Consider the following 23,332-nt stretch of genomic DNA (forward strand, 5'->3'; position numbering starts at 1 on the left):
AGGGACAGCAACCCGGCCCCCGGCTCAAAAAGGTTGCTGTCCCTCAGACAACTGGGGGGCCGAAGCCAAAAAATAAATAGTTAAACAATTTTTTAAATAAATAAATAAACCGGGACAAATGTGGGACAAAAATTTCAAATGGAGGACACTTTTTTAAAAAATGGAGGACACGCTAAAAATTTGCTGATTTTTAAAAAAATGTTAATATAAATGCATGTTTCGGAGGCTTCTATAGACAATTGACCCCCTTGCCCGCCGCTTGCCCCCCTTACCCGCCTCCTCCTGATAGGCCAAAGGCCCCACGTCCTCACACGGGAGGCCAAAAGCTCCGGTGGCAATTGGCGGCAGGACCGGGCTGGGGCCGGTCCCAAGGCCTTGCCGGGCCGCATCCGGCCCGCAGGCCGCAGGTTGCCTACCCCTGGGCTAGACAATCAGCTTTGTGATGGGTCTTAAACCTGTAAATTAGTTGTGATGTAGAAGGCTTTTATGGACGGCATCCATAGTTTTTTGGTGGGTTTTTCGGGCTATGTGGCCATGTTCTAGAAGAGTTTATTCCTTCTAGAACAAGGCCACCTAGCCTGAAAAACCCACAAAAAACTGTAAATTAATTCATAACAAGTGTAGACTTTTACAAATTGGATAGAATATTTAAATAGGACTTGCTGATAGCATCTATACTTCTGTAATACCAGTGTTAATAGATTACATGACTCACAGTCCCTTTGTTCTTTATACAAAATTATTTTAGCCTTTTTGTTATCTACAACTGTATTCTATTGAGTAGGAGTATCTGTTTGGTTTTTGCTACTGAGAATACATTTAAGATTATATTTGGATTCTCTGTGAGATATCTTGAAGATCATGTTTGTTGTCCAAAGACAAACCCTGAGCATTTTAATGTTTCTGGTCCCATCCCTACCTTTTATATAATGTACATATGTAGTAACAGAAGCATGGTGTATATTATTTGTGACAGCCAATACGACATTCTTCTCTGGGTTACTAGAATAAGGTAGATGCATTTTCTACTCACATTAATATACTTTGTATGTTATATTTTTATATACAGAAATTGTGACTTTTTTCAAAATAAAATTGCCTTTACTTTGCAAAAAAATTACCATGTGTCCACTGTTCTAAAAAAAATTACATATTTTTCTTTTATTCCTATTTTTCTTTTGTTTCTTTGATATATTCATGCTACAGCAGGCAGTAGATGCTAGCTTTACAACAGTTGCACATGTAATAGATGAGAATACTTCGTTAAAGCTCATTACATTTAATATTACTGATACACAAGAACACAAATGAAATGGATTTCTTGCTTAATAGTCTTGTGAGAGCCAACATGGTGTAGTGGTTTGAGCATTGGACTATGACTCTGGAGATCAGGGTTTGATTCACTGCTCAGCAGTGGAAACCCACTGGGTGACCTTGGGCGGTCACACCCTCTCAGCCCCAGAAAGCCTAATGATTGGGTCACTGTAAGTCAGAAACAACTTGAACGCACACAGCAACATCAACAACAAATGCTGTTCACCTTAAATTATTTCCACTTACTATCGCCTTACCTGGGAGATATATGCATAATTCTCACTACTATTCTATAATGGTTTTCAATTTTAGTTTTGATGTTTAATAAATGGTGTAATTACCAAGGTCTGACAAAATACTTTTATTATATTGAGTAGATATTAAAAAGATTTTCTAACTATTTGTCTGTCCCATTGATTACTTGGAAGTACAGTGCTCAGTGATGGAAAAGCTAAATGTCAGATACCACAGTGAACCCATCCAATACTGTATTTTAGAATCTGTTGTTGCTATTATTTAATTTATTTATGTTTCTCCCCCCCCCCAAGACTGAAACTCAAAGTGGCTTACAAATTTTAGTGATTACAATCTAGTTGATGACATAGAAAAAGCCAACATTAAAATAGAATTAAACCATCAACAGTATTAAAACAATTTGAAATATTTGCTTAAATAGGATAAAAAAGATGGAACAGTGCAATTTTAAAACACTAGGGCACCCCACTTATAATCCTTTCCCCTAAAAACCTTCTAAATAAAAAAGACTTTGACTGCTGGCAGAAAGAGAGAAAAAAAGAATGTCACTTAACGCAATATATTTGGCAGGATTATTATGCAAATTATTTATTATAGAACATCAAGTGAAACATAAATATTCCCAAACTACGGTGTACATGCAGTCACACCTAAGGATTGCCCTTATAATTTCATTTGGCATTTATTATCAACCTTGCCATTGCAATTAATGAAATAACATCTCAAGAAAAGATTGAGAGTACTAATAAAGCCTCTTCAACAACAGTGTTTGTAATGTTGGGAAATTTAGTGTAAGATCTTAACTCTAGAAGACCATGATATCACAAGTTTGTTGACTGTACTAAGGAGCCAACCTGGGTCCCAGTTTGGGAGAAAGGTGGCATATAAAATAACGAATAAAGATTACTTGTTCTGTCACAATCCCTTCAGCATCAATTTGAAGAAAAGTACTTATATTTATTTTCATAATGTGGTTTGAGGATGATTTCCAATATTGCCTCTTAGAGTTAGTTTAGACATTTTAAACTAAGTTTATTTCTAGAATCCTGTGGACTTTGCACTATTTTTATCCATTTCCTTTCTTGTTTTATAATAAGAAAATGTATTTTTGTCAGCTGTAGGGTGCTGAGTGTCCTTTATACTATTCAGTTTTATCTGCTTCTTTGTCTCAGCCTCAATTCATTTTGTAGTTCTCTGCAACCATAAGGAGACTCCCATTGAACAGTTCACATTTAATTGCTTCCTTTAAAAAATTCTGAAGATTCAAAAGCAATTTTACATGTTCTTGTAGATCCAAAATGCTCTTTATAAGATTATGTAACTTCAAGTCAATGAATGGTTGTAAGACAATTTTCTTCTCTTTTAAATATTGCATTCCAGTTCCCTTTTCCTATACAGTCCAGCCCTTTTAATCTAGGCACAGTTGAAGCATTGCTGTCTAACCGGATCAGAAACACACCTGGCTGAATTCTAATATTTTCTGGAGCATAAACATTATATAAAAACTGGTTTTACATGAGTGTGCAGGTTGTTTGACTGGTTTTTGGCTGGCATCTAAAAAGCAACATGTTCTGCATTGTCTAAAAATTCTAGACTTTACTGTGCCAACAAAATTTCAGCTGCTCAATTCAGAAGCTTCCATGATGGAATTAATGGATTTACAAATGGTATAAAGTACTAGAAGTAGGACTCAAGAAGAGGCAAGGAATTAACTAAAAAAATTCAGTTTCTGAATGCCTAAAAGTGTGATCTTGATGCCTAAGAATTTTCAAATGGTTCTTATAATCTGTGGTTAGAATGCAAAATTTTGAAGTAAGCTTCCAAAAATCTAGGCTAGTGAATAATATAATCTTTCACAGTCCTGAGCTAAATGGAGGATTGTAGCTTGTCATGTTTGAAGCTCTGACTTAGTGTTCTCTCAATAGATTTGTGTTAACCATCCTGGTTTTTGTACCACTTTGCAACTAGAGTCAAGCTAACAGGCCTTGATGTTTCACATAGAAACCTACTGGACTTGCATAATCTTGCTTCTAATATATTCTGTAAAAATGTCACATAGGTTTACTTTTAGAATCCTTATTCAAGATCTTCAGGTATATTTAAACATAATGGTGTCTAGGTTAAGCATATGGTATCATAAATCGTCTGACCTAGCCGTTGCCTTTTCTCATCTGCAGGTGTGTGTGTTTCAACGCAGCATGGCTGTGGTCATCCGCTTACAAGGTCTCCCAATTGTGGCGGGGACTATGGACATTCGCCACTTCTTCTCTGGATTGACCATTCCTGATGGGGGCGTGCATATTGTAGGGGGTGAGCTGGGTGAGGCTTTCATCGTCTTTGCCACTGATGAAGATGCAAGGCTTGGTATGATGCGCACAGGTGGTGCCATTAAAGGGTCCAAAGTAACACTGTTGCTAAGCAGTAAAACAGAAATGCAAAATATGATTGAACTCAGTCGCAGACGCTTTGAAACAGCAAATCTAGATATGCCACCAGCAAATGCTAGCAGGTCTGGGCCACCACCTAGTTCTGGAATAAGTAGCAGGGTCACTCTTCCTACCACAGTTCCTAATTTTAACAGCCCCTCTCCTAGTGTAGTAACTGCAGCTACTTCAGTTCATGAAAGTAACAAAAACATACCAACTTTCTCCACTGCCAGTATGGGAACTGCACCTCCCAATCTGGGTACTACTTTTGGAAATCCCACATTTAGCTCTACTATACCTAGTACAGCATCTCCAATGAACACGGTGCCACCTCCACCAATACCGCCTATCCCAGCTCTGCCATCATTGCCCCCAATACCTTCTATTCCTCCTATACCTGTTCCACCTCCTGTACCTACATTGCCTCCTGTGCCACCTGTTCCTCCTATACCTCCTGTACCTCCTGTGCCACCTATGACACCCCTACCTCCATTATCAGGAATGCCTCCTATGAATCCCCCACCTGTAGCACCTTTGCCTACTGGAATGAATGGGTCAGGAACAGCAATGAATCTGAACAGTAACTTGAATCCATTGTTCATGAATCCCATAAATGCCATTCAGATCAGTTCTCAGAGTGGCGTAAAATCACTTCCCATTAACCCAGATGATTTGTATGTCAGTGTCCATGGAATGCCATTTTCAGCAACAGAATCAGATGTCAAAGACTTTTTTCATGGCCTTCGTGTGGATGCAGTTCACATTCTGAAAGATCATGTAGGACGAAATAATGGAAATGGATTCGTCAAATTTTGCTCTCCTCAAGATACCTTTGAGGCCTTGAAAAGAAACAGAATGCTGATGATTCAGCGCTATGTTGAAGTTAGTCCTGCAACAGAGAGACAGTGGGTGTCTGCAGGAGGCCACATAACATTCAAGCAAACCATGGGTCCTTCTGCACAAAACCATCCTTCTCCTCAGACTCTCTCTATGTCTAAATCTCCCAATGGTCAGAAAAGATCAAGATCCAGATCTCCACATGATCAGGGCTTCTGTGTTTATTTAAAAGGTCTTCCTTTTGAATCTGAGAACAAACACGTAATAGATTTCTTTAAAAAGCTAGATATTGTGGAGGATAGCATTTATATAGCTTATGGACCGAACGGGAAGGCGCTTGGTGAAGGTTTTGTTGAATTTAGAAATGAAACTGACTATAAAGCAGCTTTATGTCACCATAAACAGTACATAGGAAATCGTTTTATTCAAGTTCATCCCATAACAAAAAAGGCAATGCTAGAAAAGATAGAGATGATTCGGAAAAGAATGCAGAATTTCAACTATGATCAGCGAGAGATCATGATGAATACAGAAGGGGAGACGGGCCCCCCCAAACTATGTGCACGCATATCCAATATCCCCTACAACATTACCAAAATGGAAATCCTTCAGTTTCTAGAGGGTCTGGCAGTAGAAGAAAACTCGATACAGATTCTTGTTGATACCAATGGGCAAGGCTTAGGACAAGCACTCGTCCAGTTCAAAACTGAAGAAGATGCACGTAAGTCAGAGCGCCTACATCGAAAGAAGCTGAATGGGAGAGATGTTGTGCTAAGATTGATTTCCACTGAAGAAATGAAAGAAATTGAAAGAAATCCTCCCCCTCAAGGGAAAAAAATATTAAAAATGCCATTGCCAGGCAGTACAGCAGTGCCAGGAGTGCAGAATGCTGGTGGGGATGAACATTCTTTCATAGGTGGTAGTTCAAAAGATGCAAGTGGTGGTCCACCTTTTCATTTTCCCAGTAATTTCAGTGGGTCAAATGCATTTGGACCCCCTCTGCCGCCTCCAGGTATAGGGGGAGGTGGCTTTGGTGATTCTAGACCAGGAATGCCTTCTGTTGGAAATAGTGGTTTGCCTGGTTTGCCTGGTTCAGGAATAGATGCCCCAGGTTTTGCAGGTGGGCCTAATAATTTAACTGGGCCATCCGGTTTTGTCAGTGGCCCTCAGAACTTTGGAAATGGCCCTGGTAATTTAACTGGTCCTCCTAGCTTTGGAAGTGGACCTCCAAATCTGGGTGGTGGACTTGGACACTTAAGTGGACCTCCGGGGTTTGGACCTGGGCCTGGAAACCTTCATATTGCAGGTCCACCTGGTTTTGGAGCTGGCTCTGGAAAGCCAGGGCCAACTGTCATTAAAGTTCAGAATATGCCCTTTACTGTATCAGTGGATGAAATTTTGGATTTCTTTTATGGTTATGAAGTAATTCCAGGTTCAGTGTGTTTAAAATATAATGAAAAAGGTATGCCCACAGGTGAAGCAATGGTTGCATTTGAATCTCGTGATGAAGCAATGGCAGCTGTTGTTGATCTGAATGACAGACCAATAGGTTCAAGAAAAGTGAAGCTTGTTCTAGGGTAGTTGGTGTATAAGATGTTGTAGAATAGATACTAGTGCTGTAATTTATGCATTCAGACTTTTTTTCTAATAGCTCCAGGTTAGAACTTGTAAATTGTTTAAATTTCAAATTTGTTTTGATAAGACTGAGAATACTCGTTTAACTGTGTACAGAGCAATCACTGCAAAGATAAATGTGCAGTTGTTCTGCAAGTACACATACATGGAGAAGAAGGATTCTCTCACCGATAGAAGAGGTTTGCTGATGTTGAATTGGCCATGAGATGTTCATCACGGTGTCTAGATTGGTTTTATGAAATATTGGATGAGGAAAACTGTCTTGATGAAGTTAGTGATCTCTTAGTGGGTGCTATTGCAAGCCATTGTAAAATAGAAAGTAGCTATTCATAGAGTTGGTTAAAAGCTGGCTGGATTTTTTGTTTACATGTCAGTTATTTTTTTTGTTTTTGTTTTGAAGTCTTGATTTTACTTTGCATCTGAATAAAGTCTAAGTATACAGATTGTTTATGTACCCTTTTCCTTCAAAGATACTTGGTGTATGGACAGTGAAATTATGCATATTAAGAAACATTTAGGCAGTTTTTCTATATATGAACAGAACAATCTGTAAAATTCCAGGCTTTTGTGGAATAATTTTAGTTCTTATTGCAACTGATTGTATAGAATAAGATTTTTTGCCATAAGTGCAGGTAACCTTGTTTATTCTGAATCTTTACTAACTGTATGCTAAAAATGGAATACATGGAGGTGCCATACAATGCCACAACTTGAAAATATTACTGTTTGATTAGATGGATTTGTTAGGATTGTATGTTACAGCTGGGATATGATACTCATTCCTTGGTTTTTGTACACTATGTGTTGTGTATGCTTTTGAACCACACTCTTATGGAACCTCTTGGTTTTAATAAGTGAACACAAGGGACTGATACAAAGTGTTAATGTTAACAATCATTTGTGTTACTATGACTTTATGAAAACTTGTGAATTATTACTGTGGATCACTTAAGAAATTAAAGCTTTGAAAACATCTCCCAACCCATTTTGATTTCTTAAGGTCTTTCCCATTCTAAAATTTGTGTAGAATATTCACTTTATTTAGAAGAGTTCTTTTAGGAAGGCGGAAAAATGAAGTGATACAGAAAATCAAAGTAGAATTTTTGACTGTCAGTAATTAGATTTTCATAAACAAGAAGATTTGATGAGTTATGTGACACCCCACACATCACTGTAAATTGAACAACTTATAAGATACTGTTCCCGCTTAAAGTAAAATAGTATCCATTTAAGTTTTGTATGATGGAAGATTAATGTCCACAGCCTGGCATAATATAATATAATGCAAGTGGCAACTATTCTGTTAATCCAGTATGAAAGATGGATGTTGAAAAAAATCTCTTAATGTGACATCATGAGAGGATTTTGCAGTACAGTAATTGTTTGAAGGACACTGTGAAGGTGTTGCAATGAAGAGGTGGCTGTATTGCATATTATTTTGTAATTCATGGATTTGAAACTGTTTTGACAGGAACTGAGATGGTGCACTCCTGAAAAATGACATGATTGTACACACTGTTAAAATTACTAAGCCTCCTGTTAATAAAACTGTTTTTGAATATTTGTGCTATCTATTTTTAATTGTCTGGTGTGTTTCAACAGCAGACTAGTTTTGTGGCCAATAAAAGTTGTGATTTGGAGAAAATGACCTATTCAGGAAAATAATGGTTTGTGCTCTTACTTCTAAAGTTTTATTCCTTAATTGTTGAGTAGTTTGAAATATTTCAATTGTTTGGTTATTTTGCTGCTTTACTGGAAAGATAAAAATACTGTTTTTCATCCAGATTTCACAGATGGCACATAGAACCAGAGAAAGCTTTTACTGGAGGGAATGGGCAGGGATACATTCTTCACCGTTTCTCACTGCATCCCCTTCCATCCCTCTCCTGCTGCTCTGGAAAGCCCTTTATTCCTCCAGAGCAGCCTTTTGATAGGCACAGAGGTGCAGGTGGAAAAAAGAAAGACCACATTCCCCACTCCCCATGCCTTGGTTCAGGTGTAAATATGCTAACTAAGCATTACTCCTAAGTGTTAAGTGCCAGTCTCCTGGAAAGTGAAACTATAGGATTGGATTAAAGAGTTCTGTTACTTAAAGGCACTGATCCACTCACAGAATGTTTCTTCTCTGAGCAGAAGATAAGTTTTGGTTCCAACTAATGTTTCATTTGAAGAATTGATAGAATGGAGGGGGGATTTGTTTTAAGAATTGAGTAACTCTTTAAATCTTGAAAAGAAGCAAGCATTGCTTTTCTTGGTGTGAAATGCATATAATGGTTATGTGAAGCTTCTTTATTTTGTTGTTTGAGTTGAGATGGTTAGTATCTTTCTGAAAATACTCTAGAAAATATCATAGTACTTTTGTATACACATTTCCCCAGATTGTTCTGTAAATTGTGTTGGAAATCTCACTTGATCTTTAGTCTATGTGGACCGGTAGTTTTTAAGATTTCAAAAAGATTGTTTATTTAATTTATATCCTATCTTTCTCCCATTGTGGGCCCAAGGCAGCTTACAGCATAGCTTGAAATATGTCACAGTATTTTTCAATAGAATTTTCAGATGCACACAATACATTAGAAAATCTAGCTTGCTTGTTCTTCCTTACTCCCTCCTTCCCGTTTTTTTCTTTAACAGTATAGTGGCTAAAATGAAATGGGAGCCTGTGTTAAAAGTTTGTTGAAGTGAAAATTATATCCTGTACAACTCGAAAAAGTGGGCTCTAACAAACCACTGCTGGAAAAGGTTTTCTGGCTCATTCCTCCTGGTTTTATGCTCCTAAAAAGCCAGTCCTTTCTGTTACAGGATTTTCAGGAACATTGTGGCATGGTGTTGATGTATGAGAAAGTTGAGCATAGTTGCTGAACCTACCTTGTGTAAACGGAACTGCTTTCATTTAGCACTAAAAGTCAATTTTGGATCATACAAGGGTACATGCAAGGGGTAGCTGTGTTGGCCATTGAGTAAATTCAAACAAAAACCCACCAAATAGTGATACCTTTATTGGCCAACGGAAATGCATAATATACTTGTTGCAAGCTTTCGAAGCTCCACTGGCTTATTCATCAGGCAAGATGTCACATACCAGACAGGAGAAAAATTAGAAATGTTAGCAAGATGCCTGCACTTTGTGTTTCTGTCCTTAGCTAAGATGGTATGGGGAGGGTATCTTTAGCAGGCTGGCCCCTCCTCTTCTGGTCATGCAGCAATTGGACAAACTTCAGGAAATTTGAAGTTATTTGCATATCAACAAGGGCTCCTCTTTTGCAATTCCTGGTCTCACAAGAATGGAGATGTTTTGTTCTTCACAGGATTCTTACATCTCTAATTTTTCTCCTGTCTGATATGTAACATCTTGCCTGGTGAAGAAGCCAGTGGCGCTTTGAAAGCTTGCAACAAGTATACTGTGCATTTCCGTTGGCCAATGAAGGTATCACCATTTAGTGGAGTTTTGTTTGAATTTACTGTCCACTGTTTGGTGGATACAAGGGTACAGTTAGTGTTCCCTTTTGTGCACCTTTTATTTAAATGCACCTAGTATGATTTCCTTTTGTTTTGTGGTTGGCTGCTTTGGACACTTCTGGATTGAAAAACAGGTTAATGATCCTTAAAAAATTACAAATAAACTAATCCTTTGTTCTAAAGAAGAGGGAGAGAATTAGAAAATGAAAGATAGGAGATAGATAACACAAATTGCTGTCCTAAGGAATCATGAAACATTTCCAAAATGACAAGAGAACACTGTCAATTTCCCCATATGAGCTGAATAAAAAATCCCACACTTGTAGTGCAGTGAGCTTGTTTATAGTAGTAAGAACCCAGTGTGATGCTCCTTTCCTCTTGTATATCTCTGCAGCACTACTACTTGCTTCAAAGGGTTTTCCTGTCCTTTGAATCATATTTTTAGAGAGTACAGTGCGCTTCAGGAGATTGCCCGTTCTAATTATCACACATATAATTGGATTCTGGCCATTATTGTTGTTTCTAGTTTTAATACTTGGATTTTTAATATACAGTATGATACATTAACTTAAATTGTAAGATGACTTATGTTTTCAAAAGGTATAACATTTACAGCCTATTCAGCAGCATAGGTATTTCCCTTTAGAACTAGGTTTTTTATCCAGCTTCAGTGATTTTAAATCATAGAAACAATAAGATCATTATATTAATTACATTTTTAAAAAAATTAAATTATTTTGAGCTGTGCTTCTTCTAATGAGGTTTTGAAAGCAAATTTGGAACATTAGCCAAAATTGGACACTAAGACATGTTGAATAAATAGCTTAAGATAGCTAATAGCAGTACAAACCATTAGAATTTCTTTGTTAATTTGGTGGATATATTGAACAATGTTAAAGAAAGCAACATGATCTATAAAGTAACACATGGCCTGGCTCTAAAGGCTCCAGATCCCATCTAATCTTGGAAACTAAGCAGGGTCATACCTGGGAAGGCTGCCAACAAGTACCAGGTGCTATAAGCTATATTTTAGAGGAAGAAACTGGCAAAAACACCTCTGAATATTCCTTGCCTATGAACGCCCTGTGAAATTAATGAGGTCACTATGAGTAACAGGTGACTTAAAGGCACACACATTGAATAGGTACAATTTCACAAAATCCATAGGAGTATAAAATGAATAAACTAATACACCTTATGGGTTTTGATTAAGATTTCCTATGACATTATAAATTACAATTCTTCTTGAAGATATTAAAGTGGCCTGATTATTTGTTCAACGCATTATGATGCTTTATAAAATAAGTAAAAGATTCTTCACTTTAGGGAGATTATGGATTGAATTCAAATGAGAGTACAGAGGCAGGGGTAATATGCTGAATCTCTATGTGAAGTTATACACTTTTAGGTCTTGTTCTGAGGTAGAAAAAGATTTCAGAGCAGAAGTGGTTTTTGAGGAGGGATACCAAGCTGGTGTACTATTGATGTACCAAAATGAACAGGGATTTTAGAGGAAGCAGGTGAATTTACAGGTAGTCCGGTGTGGATGAATTGAAATTATTTTGTTATTTTGCTACTTTTCTTGTTGTAAGTTTTTGGTAGTTCTTATTACCAAAATCCTAAATTGGCTTTTATTGAGTTTACAGTTTTGTTTGGTGTTCATTATCAAACGATTGTTATCTTGAAACCAAAGACTTTCAGTTTTTAACGAAGCATCTGATAGTTTGTTAGGAAGTATAGTGACCAGTTTATCACTCTGATCCAATTCCGTAGATCCACATATGTGTAGGTATCAGTTGCTGCATCAAGAACCACAGTTATAAGCTATTCTAGTCATAATCTATATGGTCATGTTTGTCGAGTGGGAAGCAGTGTATTTTGATAATATAGATATGCAAGTGCTCATCACCATTAGACATAACTAATTTTTGTATTTATCCTTTTATGAAGCATATCCAGAATTGGATTAGTGTGCAGATACCTTCAATAAGGGAAATGTATTGATTATCATCAAAATGCCTGGAATTTCTTTTCCAAAAAGAAAAAAGGCTGTTTGAAGTTGAATACACCTTGCAGAATATTTCTTGCAATAACATGTTAAGGAGCTTTCTTCACTGTAGAGTGCACATATCAATGAGATACATCTATCACATTAAAAAGTGACTGAGTATATATAGATTTGCATTAAAAAGCCAGTATATTTTGCCTCTTTAAAAGACTGGATCTGGAGAATATATGACATTTTGATCGCAAAATTGCTGCATCAGAATGGAGAAACCTTGCATTTGTTCAGATAGAAAACTTAGCACGTAATACATATAGTACCTGTTAATTTTGATATGCCAATGGAGCTTTCTCTTCCACTTCAACTTTGAAATTCTGATTTTTGCTTGGGTTTAGCAAGCTAAGTGGTTCTAGCATACACATTATCTGTGAAGCATTTTGCTTGGTGGTAAAATGTATGTATGGTGTAGGCCAGTAACCTGAAACCCATGGGCAACTTTCAGTACTATATGGTCACCCATTTGCCAGAAAAACTGGAAAGATTTACATCTCTGACAACAACTTAATGGCAGGCACTTTCAGGGATTGTATTTTTTATTTGTAACCCTCTACCCTTTAAAGTAATCCTAGCTGTTGTGTTGGCAAGACTTTAGTCTTTCAAATGTGTAACTTAAGACATCAGTTTTAAATAAGAAAGAGAAAGCCTGAGTTAACTATGTCTGTCTGGGGAAATGGCTGGATATTTCTGCTTTAGATATCATACTTCTCCATTCAGAAAAGCCAGGTTCTGTCAACTATGGAAATCATTAAACATGCAGAACATGTAACATTTCTACTCATCATGATAGAGGGCAGGAAGCTTAGTAGTGGAGCACAGACACACATTCAGATTGTATTTATTACACATGCACTTTCAGACATAAACCCAAAGCCTAGCAAATTGGACTTTAACATGAAAACATAAAACCTGAAGCCTAATTAAAACCTTGGGGTCTTTAATATTTGTGTGGAATCGTAGGTTACAAACTATTTCATTTTCTGTTGCTGTGTCCAGGGAATTCATAGTGTGATACATCAGGTATCCTATTATATCTTCATAACAGCTTTCTGAGGTTAAGCTGAGATAGTAACAGTCCAAGGATCACCCAACAAGCTTCATGGGCATTTGAACCTGCAACTATCTGCACTGAATTTAATATGGTATAATTTTGTTTTGACTATGTGTTCAAGACATTGTTTACAAAAAATAGTGGGACATACACTTTTCAGTACAAGGCAAAGTTCAAAATGACAACAATAAAGTGAGCTACAGAGAAAATGTATTCAAGTAAACAAAAGTAATAAATTCAAATAATGTACAGGTACTCCCTTGGTGATATACCTATGATTTTTTTTTTAAAAAATGAGAACCTCCTTGGCAGCCTTTGATTAGTGTTGTAGAGTTCTTTTCTCTGCATTGTGAGATGTTGGCTTCTGCAGAATTTGGCTCATGGAACAAAGTAGTAGGCAACTGAAATTTAGAAAGTTGTTGTGTTCCATTCTGATTTGTACTCTCAATCAGATCAAGTTTAATATATTTGACACAGGTAGTTTTGTGTGCAATTTCATTAATACATGGTTCTTCTGCAAAACTAAGACATACGAGTTAGAACAAGTATTAAATATGATTCTGTACTAAACTGGATTGCAAGGATGCAAGAGTGTACATACAGTGTACAGTTTACTACTTTACCTTTTAAAACCAAGATCTGAATTATCCTTTCTAGAGTTCTCTTTCCAATATGCCTTTGACTGCATCTGAATGTTAACACCAATGTTTCCTGAATATACACAGAGAGAAACTACAGATCCCTGTTTGCAGCATCAAAACTTGACACACTAAGGGATGCTAATTTTAAGCTATATATGTGGCCGTTTGTGGAATATGGTTTTTTGGTGTTATTCAGATACGTGTGTTCCTGTATTCATTACAGTAAAGCTATAGGTATTATGCCTTTTGTTGGACCAAAGACTCTGAAGCACAGAATGTTTACATGCATTACATAGGTTCAAAAATACAAGAAAAAGAAGATAACTTTCTTTACTAAAGCAGTGTTTCTGTCACACTTGGTCTGTTGGACCTGTTATGGGACTGTAGTGATATTTTGGCACTGACATAGCAGAATACTATTGTTATACTTTTAAACCAAAGAATCCAGAGGAATATTAACCACTTTTAAGGTAGGTGAAACTACATAGCTGGATGTCAATTGGCATCTTTAATTTATTTACATTAGCTGCCTGCATTTCTAACACAGCAATTTGTTCATAACTATGGTAAGTAGTATTCTGTAGTATTTTCAAAGCCTTTTGAGATTTACCCTACAAGAAACATGAACCTTATAATTAAACTAGGACACTTGGATCTGATCAGTGAATGGTTTTATAGAAACCTTTTAGTATAAATATGTCTAAGGAAGTTGAAATAAACTAAAACCCACGTCAAGATGATGACTGGAAAGAAGTCTTCAAGTCTGAGGTGCCTGGACTTCATACAAATAAAGAGAGGTTTCTAATGCATTTGTTGAATTCGGATTCAACTGCCTTACATCCCTTGAAAAAGAAGAAATCTTGAAACAGCAGGAATGCAGTTATTTACTCATATTGCTATGACTTATTTTTTGAGAATATTCCTTCTAGATGTAGGTCTTTTGTTTCTTACACCTTCATCTAGGAAGTTAAGGTAGACTATCAAACATGGTAGATAGAAACTGCAAGGAATGAACATTTAAACAGTGTGTGGTCAAACTGGATGGTCAGCAGATAAGCTTGAAGATGCCTGGTCTCCTAAAATTTTGTTGCTACTTTCTAGGAGTTTGGAATATTTTTGTTTCAGATCTTTGTTAGCTTAGGTGATAAACATCTGAATGTAGCATATCCCTTTTTAGGTAATTCAGAACAGGTGTTATTGTTGTAGTAATTAGATTATTTTCTTAGCTTCAACAATGTTGTGACATTGAGGTGTCCTAGGATAGTTGCAGTGTTGTGTAACCTAAGAGTTATGAACTCAAGTCAGCAGAGCTGAGTTATTTTTCTGAGATAGTTTAGTCCCTGAAACCAGTATTGGTAGTAGAAATAAGTTAAGAAGGTTTATATAAATGAAAGATTCTCCTGAAAAGGTACCCAAAGGGATATGCTAACAACTAGTGTCTAGAAATCATGAAGTTCTGTTGCGGAAAATACTTACAGTATAAGCTGAACTGTTTAAACCTGGAGCGGTAGATTCAAACTAGAGGAAAAGAGATTCCACCTCAACTTTAGGAAGAACTTCCTGACAATAAGAGCAATTCAACAGTGGAACACACTCCCTTGGAGTGTGGTGGAGTCTGCTTTGAAGGTTTTTAAACAGAGGTTGGATGTCCATCTGTTGGAATGCTTTGTTTGTGAGTTCTTGCATGGCAGGGGTTGGACTGGATGGCCTTTGGGGGTCTCTTCCATCTGTGATTCTATAAACAGAACTCTGACTAAGAAATGGTTGATTTTCCAATGAGAAAATGGGAATAGATGGACAGTTCAGTTGATAACAATATCAAAAATTACATATGGCATGTACCCAGAGAAGTACAAAGTTGCTTCTGTTTAATAAGGTCCAAAACACACTGCAAAAATAATGCAGTTTGAGACTGCTTTAACTGCTGTGTTTCAATGCTAGGGAATTCTGGGAACAGTTGGTGAGACATTTAGCCCTTCAGTGTCAGAGTTCTGGTGTCACAATAAACTACAATTCCCAGGACTCCCTAGCACTGAGCCAGGGCAGTTAAAGTGTTCTCAATGTGTTTTGGACCTATGTAAACCTTTCCCAAAGGGTTTTCAGTTTACACACCTTTCTCAAATCCCCCTTAAGAGTATAATGCACCGTTTTTTGTTGTGTACCTTCAAGTTATTTCTGACTTGCGGTGGCCCTAAGTTGACCCTATCATAGGGTTTTTTTTTCAAGACTGCTCCCAGTCAACAAAATCAGCTACTCCCTGTTTCATGTTCACATAGGAAAAACTAGTTATGGATCAAACCTATATGCTTCCAGACATTCAGAAGAACAGCTTTTAAAGTGTTAGTAGAAGATTCATGTTAGTCCAGAAATTAATGACAGGTGAATTGTATTGTAAGCGGATTTCATTTTTGTTTTAAGAGTGTGTCAAACACCAAAGGACCATTACAGAAGTTGTTTATGCAATAAAATTATCCTATAGTAGTTTCAGGATGGGCTGGATGGAAAAAGGAAAAGGTGCTAAAAGAAGTAATCACAGTTCAGAAGATACACATATATACTGACACTGACTCTTGGTTTGTTTCCAGCTGAAAAAGAACAGCAAAACTGTATTTTCATGAAATAAGGATTGAAATTGAGCAATTCTCCCCCCCCCCCCCCAAGTTAGAGGGAAATATGTGAACACACTGAAGACATAACTTTCATGTGAACACACTGAAGACATAACTTTCATACTGAAATGGCATATTCAGTGGCTTATTGATTTCTTCACAATGTCTTGTTGAGTTCATAAATGGGCTGGTTAGCATTCTTTAGTGATCGCCAAATCTGTCAGGAGCTTCACTTGTGTGATGGAGGTTGTGTCCCATGAAAGTATAGTATAACCTTAGGTTTGTTTGGAAATGGCTTTAGCTGAATATCAAAACCAAGCCTCCATATTGGCTTCCAACAGTGTCAAGGATTCAGAATACCCGAGTTTAGGAACTGTTTATTTGAAAGTACTTCAAGTAATTTTGGAAGCAAGGTCAGCAGTAATGCTTTCAGTGGCACATTACAAGGTGGGGTGAGGGTAACTTTATAAAGCATTAGTACACTATTGTTTCAGAATGGGATGGTAGAAGAATGAATATTTTATTTAGGCCTAGTCAGAAATGGCTTGAAGGTACACAACAACAAATTAATACATCTTGTGCTTTGTCTAGGAAAGGGGTACTTCAGTAGTTAGCTCACACATCTATATCCTGTGCTGCATTTCATTATACATAATTAATTTTGAGTTGTTTTTATGTACTCTTCCCAGTACATATCTAGTAGTTCTGTTCTAAAGTTATAGGGATGAGAGTTAAAGGAAAATGAGATGAGCCCTCTGGTTTGTAGCCAGGCAGACAAAAGTAATGAGATACCTTTCTGCCATCAGTTGCACTGTTTGGTTTGAAACAGGAATAAGTGTAATGTGCTCCAGCATAATCTAAAATAATTAGATTAATTAAATTAATGAATTAATAGCTATTGTGGAAAGAAATGACACTTCTAAGCACGGTTATGATGTTATACAGAAGGATCATCTTTTTCTCTTCACAGAGAGATACTCTGGATGTACACTAAGATGTATGATTACTTGATTTACCTGCTGGTTTTAAAACAATTTAAACTCAGGTAGTCATTGCAGGCTAACACTGTTGTAATATCCAGTTTTAGATTAAAGCCTGCCTCAGAAAAGTATTGAACTATCTCTGAAATAATGGAATTGGAGACTCTTGTTAAACCATGAAATTCATTGTTCATAGGTGATAATAACACCTTTTGAATTCAAATTTCAAGCCAGAACACTCAAAATTAGTATGAATAAACAGGTTCTGGACTTCTTTCAAAGACATGACAACAACACTATAATGCAGGGCTTCATTGGCTATTTCCAATCATGCTTGACTGCACTCCTCACACTAGAAATGTAATATTTCATATGGTTTATGAATTGTAATAAACTAGTCACATTAATGGTTTATTTAGCCTTCTCTGTAAGAGAACTCATGCTACCTCACCAAACCACAAACCCCAATGTTCATACAATACAATACAGCACAACACAATACAATACATACAGTGTTCATACCATAGACACTGAAGGGGAATCACAGTGCTCTAGTTGTGTAAGGGACCATAAAGTATTGGGATTGAGAGAAGAGAATTGTTGAACAACTATGATTTTTTATAATAATTTTAATAATTTGTTTTATTTATAAACCGCTATTCCAAAGATCATAGCAGTGAACAGCAAGTAAGCTAATTTGCCCCCAACAGTCTGGGTACTCATTTTAGCGACCTCGGAAGGATGCAAGCCTGTACAGTAAAGTGATTTTATAGTAAAAATGACTGCATTGTACCATGAGCCTGCCATATTGATTTCAAAACAGTAGAAGCTACTGAGTAAGATTTTCAGGACCTTTTGCCTTAAAAGAAGTTCCTTGGCCTTGAAAATTAGCTACAGACATCAAAATATCCGTTTAAACTAGAAGCAGTAGATCAAAGCTGGAGAAATGGGGGGCTTCCTAGATGCTTCCTGTTAGCCCCACTTAGTCTGGTTGATGGAAAGCCAGTATGGTGTAGTTGTTTGAGTGTTGGACTATGACTCTGGAGACCAGGGTCTGAATCCCTGCTCAGCTGTGGAAACAAGTTGGATGGCCTTGGGCAAGTCACACACTCTCAACCACAGATGAAGGCAAAGGTATACTCCCTCTGAACAAACTTATCAAGAAAAACTGAGAGGTTCGCTGTCATAGTGTGGCCACGTCATGAGAAGGCATGGATCATTAGGAAAAACAATGATGCTCGGTAAGGCAGAAATAAGCAGAAAGAGGGAGACACATATCAGGTGGATAGATTCAATCAGAGAGGTCACAGGCATGAGCTTGTAGGACCTGAGCAGAACAGTGGAGGACAGAGAGTCTTGGAGAAGTGTGATCCACAGGGTTGCCATGAGTCAATGTAGATTCAAGGGTACTTAACAACAACAACAAAGGTTCGCTTTAGGGTCGCCATAATTTGAAGTCATACAATAGGGCGGTTTGGTATGAGAAATTACAGGAGTAGCTGTTCAACAGTATCTGGATGGTCATGAGTTCCTGGCCCCTGCGAGTGGTATGCAAAGCCAACTGATTTGTAATGAGAGAATTTTGTTATGGAAGAACTTAACATTTAAAAGAAGTAAACATTCTGAATGGTCCTGTCAGTAGCATTTTGGAATGCTGGAAAAATAATTTGTGGATTTAGAAATGGTTTTGGCAAAGGGAAGGGGATGAAATGAGAGTTGCTTCATCTAGGATCCTAACCTGAAGTGCTAACATTCAGCTTTTAGTATAATAAAAAGAACTTTAAATATTGAATGGATGTAAGCATACTGAAGATGAAAACTTCATAGGATTTGGCTATACTATACTATACATATAAATATTTGATGGGGCTACAGTTGATCACCTCATTGCCTCGTTATGCCATGTCTAAAGAAGCCAACAATTGTATGTCTGTTGTATGTTTAACCAAAATTAGCCCCCTTCATGTTTAGGACAGAAGTTGAATAAATTCACAACATTGTGTATTGATCAAGCAATGCAGCCACTCATATGCGGTCATATAGTCACTCTGAGAATTTGTGTGAGTGTAGAATACAAATCTCAAAACGTTTGTAAAATAATTTACAAAGTGAAACATCAAGTGAGCTTCCCTTTACATATATTGATCTTTGAACATTCTCACTGTTGCACTGATCTATAAGTACAGTATTTTTTGTCATTGGTTCATGCATTTGGTTAGTTTCATGATGTTTAAACATTATTTGTCACTCTAGTTACTACTACTTTCCGTAGTCCAAAACATACTGCAGAAATAATCCAGTCTGAGACTGCTTTAACTGTCCTGGCTCAGTGCTAGCGAATCCTGGGAATTGTAGTTTATTGTTGCACCAGAGCTCTCTCACAGAGAAGGCTAAATGTCTCATAAAACTATAGTTCTCAAAATTTCCTAGCATTGAGCCAGGGCAGATAAAGTGGTCTCAAACAGGATTATTATTTCTGCAGTGTGTTTTGGACCTCTGTGTAGAAAATGGGTATAACACAATCTTAAGGACAGGCCCAAAATGAGGTAGGAGTATGATGAATGAGTTTATTTAAAATGGCACGCTAAATTTGGATCCAAGAGAAGTAAAATAATGAAGGCCATTGCTACTATAGTTTTTTGGGGGTTTTTTGGTCTATCTTGCCATGTTCTAGAAGAGTTTATTCCTGACGTTTTGCCAGCATTCAGAGAAGATGCCAGCCACAGATGCTGGCGAAACGTCAGGAATAAACTCTTCTAAAACATGGCCACATAGCCCAAAAAAACTCACAAAACACTACGGATGCTGGGTATGAAAGCCTTAGACGCCATTGCTACTATTTTTATCTTGCCTTTTTCCAAGTCTGGGATTCAAGACAGCTTTCTGAGCTTAAAACACATTAGGATAATAGTAATGGTAATAGTAATGGTAATAATAATAATACGGTTTGCCCTCTGTATCAACAGATTTTCTATCCACAGATTCAGCCATCCATGGTTTGAAAATCTTCAAAAATAAATACATTCCAAAAAGCAAATCTTTGTCTTTTTATGTAAGGGACAACATATTACTGCCCCATTACTGTATATATAACGGGACTTGAGTATCCAAGTAGGGGTCCTGGAACCAAACCCCAGCAGATATCAAGGGCCAGCCATAGCAGCAATAGTATTACTACGGGCAATATCATATACAAAGGTTAAAACATGACTATTACAAACAAAACAGTACAGCCCATTCTGAAAGGTTGCTCTACTTGGGAAATCAGCTGACAAAAGCCTGCCAAAACCCAAAAGCTCTTCATCTGCTACAAAAGGATAGTATGGAGCACATCAGTCTAATCTTAGGAATGGAGTTCCAGAGCCTGGGAGCATCCCCCCAGAAGGCCCTCTCTTGTGTTCCCACCAGATGTACCTCTGAGGGTGGTGGGACAGTTTGTTGAGAAAATTATTTTAAATGCTCAGTTTTTAGTTATAAATTGGCCGAGAAGTGATTTCATATCATTTCTAAAATGTCAGCTCATCATTTCTGAGCAATAATTACTTTCTGGTCAAAAGTAATGGTAACCTATCCAATAGAGAAGAATAAGAAGTAATCAATACAATGTGGATTATGGAATCTATATGTAACCAAACTATTCAAAGCCTTATGCCCTCTGAGAATTGTAAATGAAAACAAAAGCATTCTAAAATAGGCACCAGAACCGAAGGCCTTCTAAAAAGGGCATGAATATCATATATTTGAAGAAAACATAATTCCATCAATGGAAAAAAAATGCACAGGTTGTAGTAATTAGCCATATTGAGAAATTTGCCAGAGAAGAATGTGTACTTTCATTTCCAAAAGGTAAACTTGAAAAACAGCAGATTTAGCTATTCAGATTGCTAAGGATAGGCATACCTCACTTAACAAATCCTTGTCCTCTGACTAGCTGGAGAGTTTTTAAAAGCAAGTACAGTATCAACATTTGGAGAATGGTGAAGGAAGGCTGAAGAAATGCAGGCTTCTGGTGTCAGGCTGCAGCAGCATAGCCTTCAGTAAATGTAGAAAAGCTTCAGCTGGAAAAAATGGGATTATCTTCTAGCCAATCCTGCTACAGTTGTTTGAGCCTCCTAAAACAGGCATGGTAAAAGCATCCCTTAATGAGCATGCATGAATAGGAAAACATAAGCCTGCCTCACCAGCTACTGCTAGCATGTTAAAGAAGCATAGCTCTTTGGCCACCTAAGTGGAGATTATAAGAAAAGTGGAGGCTGTTGAAAGAAAAAAAAACTATACATTTATGGATTTATTTTGGATGAAACATTCCAAGTGGCTTCTAGAAGTTTTAAAATGTTTTTATTTAGTTCTGCAAGGCTCACCTGACCTAGTTCTTTCATTTCATATACGCATAATGTTTTGGATAAATAGTTGCTCTTCTTTTTGTAGTTGCTCTTCTTTTTTGTGGTATAGAAACTTATGCCCATTGTTTCTATGTTATTTCTCCCTCTGGTCCCAAATTTTCTGTTAACAGTAATGCTGAGCAACACATTTATTGCATTAACTAAGGCCCTATACAGACAGGCCAAAGTAAAGCTGCTTCAAGTCACTTTGGAGGTATGGTTCAATGATGCATGTGTCTTAAGAGTCTGGAAGCTGCACTCCACTCCTTAGGATTGGAGCGTGGCTTTGGTGCGGCTTCTGGACTCTTAGAACACATGTATCACTTAAACAGCATACCTCCAAAATGACTCGAAGCAGCTTTATTTGGCCTGTCTGTATCAGGCCTTAGGTTATACCTATATAGAGGCATCCTTATCACAAAGTCAAGGGCTTGAATGAAAAACCTAATTCAGGCCTAGGCAATGTTCAACAAATGCAAAGGGGCCAGGAAAAAACCATACAAACAAGCAATAAACAACAGAAAAATACTACAACTATTTGCAAAGCTGAATTGAAGGCATTTAAACTCGTTTCTGAAAGCTATTGTAATTTTGTGTTTTGGGGTGACAGAGAAAATCTGAGAGCCAGAATGGTATGGTAGTTTGAATGTTATACTTTGACTCTGGAGACCAGGGTTCAGATCCCTCCTTGGCTATGGAAACACATTGGGTGGCCTTAGCAAGGCACACTCTCTCAGCCTTAGAGAAATGGAAAGGCAATCCCCCTTCCCGAACAAATCTTCCCAGAAAACCCTGTGATAGGTTCTCTTTGGGTTACCATAAATAAGAAATGGTTTGAAGGCACAACAACAACAGGGGAACCCTACTCCATGTACCCATCAAATAGGTCTCTGCAAATTATGTATCTTTCTGAGGGTTTTTTGGGTCTCAATTACCAAACAAGTCCATAGTGTAGATTATTTTGCTTAGAGAGGTAGTCCTTAAGCCAGCGTACACATGTTTTAGATGTAAATTTGAGTAGGAGCAGTCCTGGTCTTGCAGATACACTTATGCCCGGAAAGGTAATCTGAGTCAATTCATGCTATATGAAGATTAAATGGTAATTTTAGGATTTTTTCCCACTTGAAATATTTTTGCAACTGATGTTGGTGTTGCTATTCAGGTTCAAAGAATGTGTGTAGCAGTCTCACATGCACCACTCGAGTATTCATATTTTGAAATGGTTATGGGTAGTCTTATTGGATAAGGAACAGGAAGAAATAACAGCTAATAGAAAGCAGCAGACAGGAGTGTAAGTCTGGCTATGCTATAGCCAGCTCTTGTTCAGGCATAAAAATTAGCCTTCACCACTGTATGTTTGTCACCTAGTTTTCCAATTCGCTTCCCATATAAACACTTTTATCTGCATTTCAGAAGGGATGTGAGATGCTGTTTCTGGTATATATACAGTTTTAACAAGAAGAAAAAATGTGTTTAATGAACTGATACACACTTGTCCTTTTGATTCAATCTATGTAACAAGTAAGAATATCCATTTTTGAAAGAGCAGTGCATCTTCATCTCCAAATAATCCATGCCATCATGATGTTTAGGTAGAACTGGTTGAGAAATGTAAAAACTCTTTACTTGAATTCTTAAGAAAAAGAGTAGTAGATATCTGAAAATGTCAAAGCTGGCAAAT

At 37.2% G+C, this 23,332-nt stretch overlaps 1 protein-coding gene across 6 annotated transcripts in view; it reads left to right on the plus strand.

The window, feature by feature from the left end:
- The window catches only part of LOC121929598 (copine-1-like), a 68,704-nt gene that overhangs the window by 6,419 nt on the left and 38,953 nt on the right, over nucleotides 1-23,332 (plus strand). Inside the window, exon 3 of one of the 6 annotated variants that reach the window (XM_042465327.1) lies at nucleotides 3,747-6,401. The exons of 4 other annotated variants lie outside the window; for them this stretch is intronic. In XM_042465327.1, the coding sequence (XP_042321261.1) occupies nucleotides 3,768-6,401 (2,634 nt within the window). In that variant the 5' untranslated portion in view covers nucleotides 3,747-3,767. Of the gene's footprint in view, nucleotides 1-3,746; nucleotides 6,402-23,332 lie in introns of those variants that run through there. One more of the 6 variants, XM_042465324.1, reaches the window with a different exon arrangement.

This window comes from Sceloporus undulatus, chromosome 4 (assembly GCF_019175285.1).
Source record: "Sceloporus undulatus isolate JIND9_A2432 ecotype Alabama chromosome 4, SceUnd_v1.1, whole genome shotgun sequence".
In the NCBI taxonomy this organism is placed as follows: domain Eukaryota; kingdom Metazoa; phylum Chordata; class Lepidosauria; order Squamata; family Phrynosomatidae; genus Sceloporus; species Sceloporus undulatus.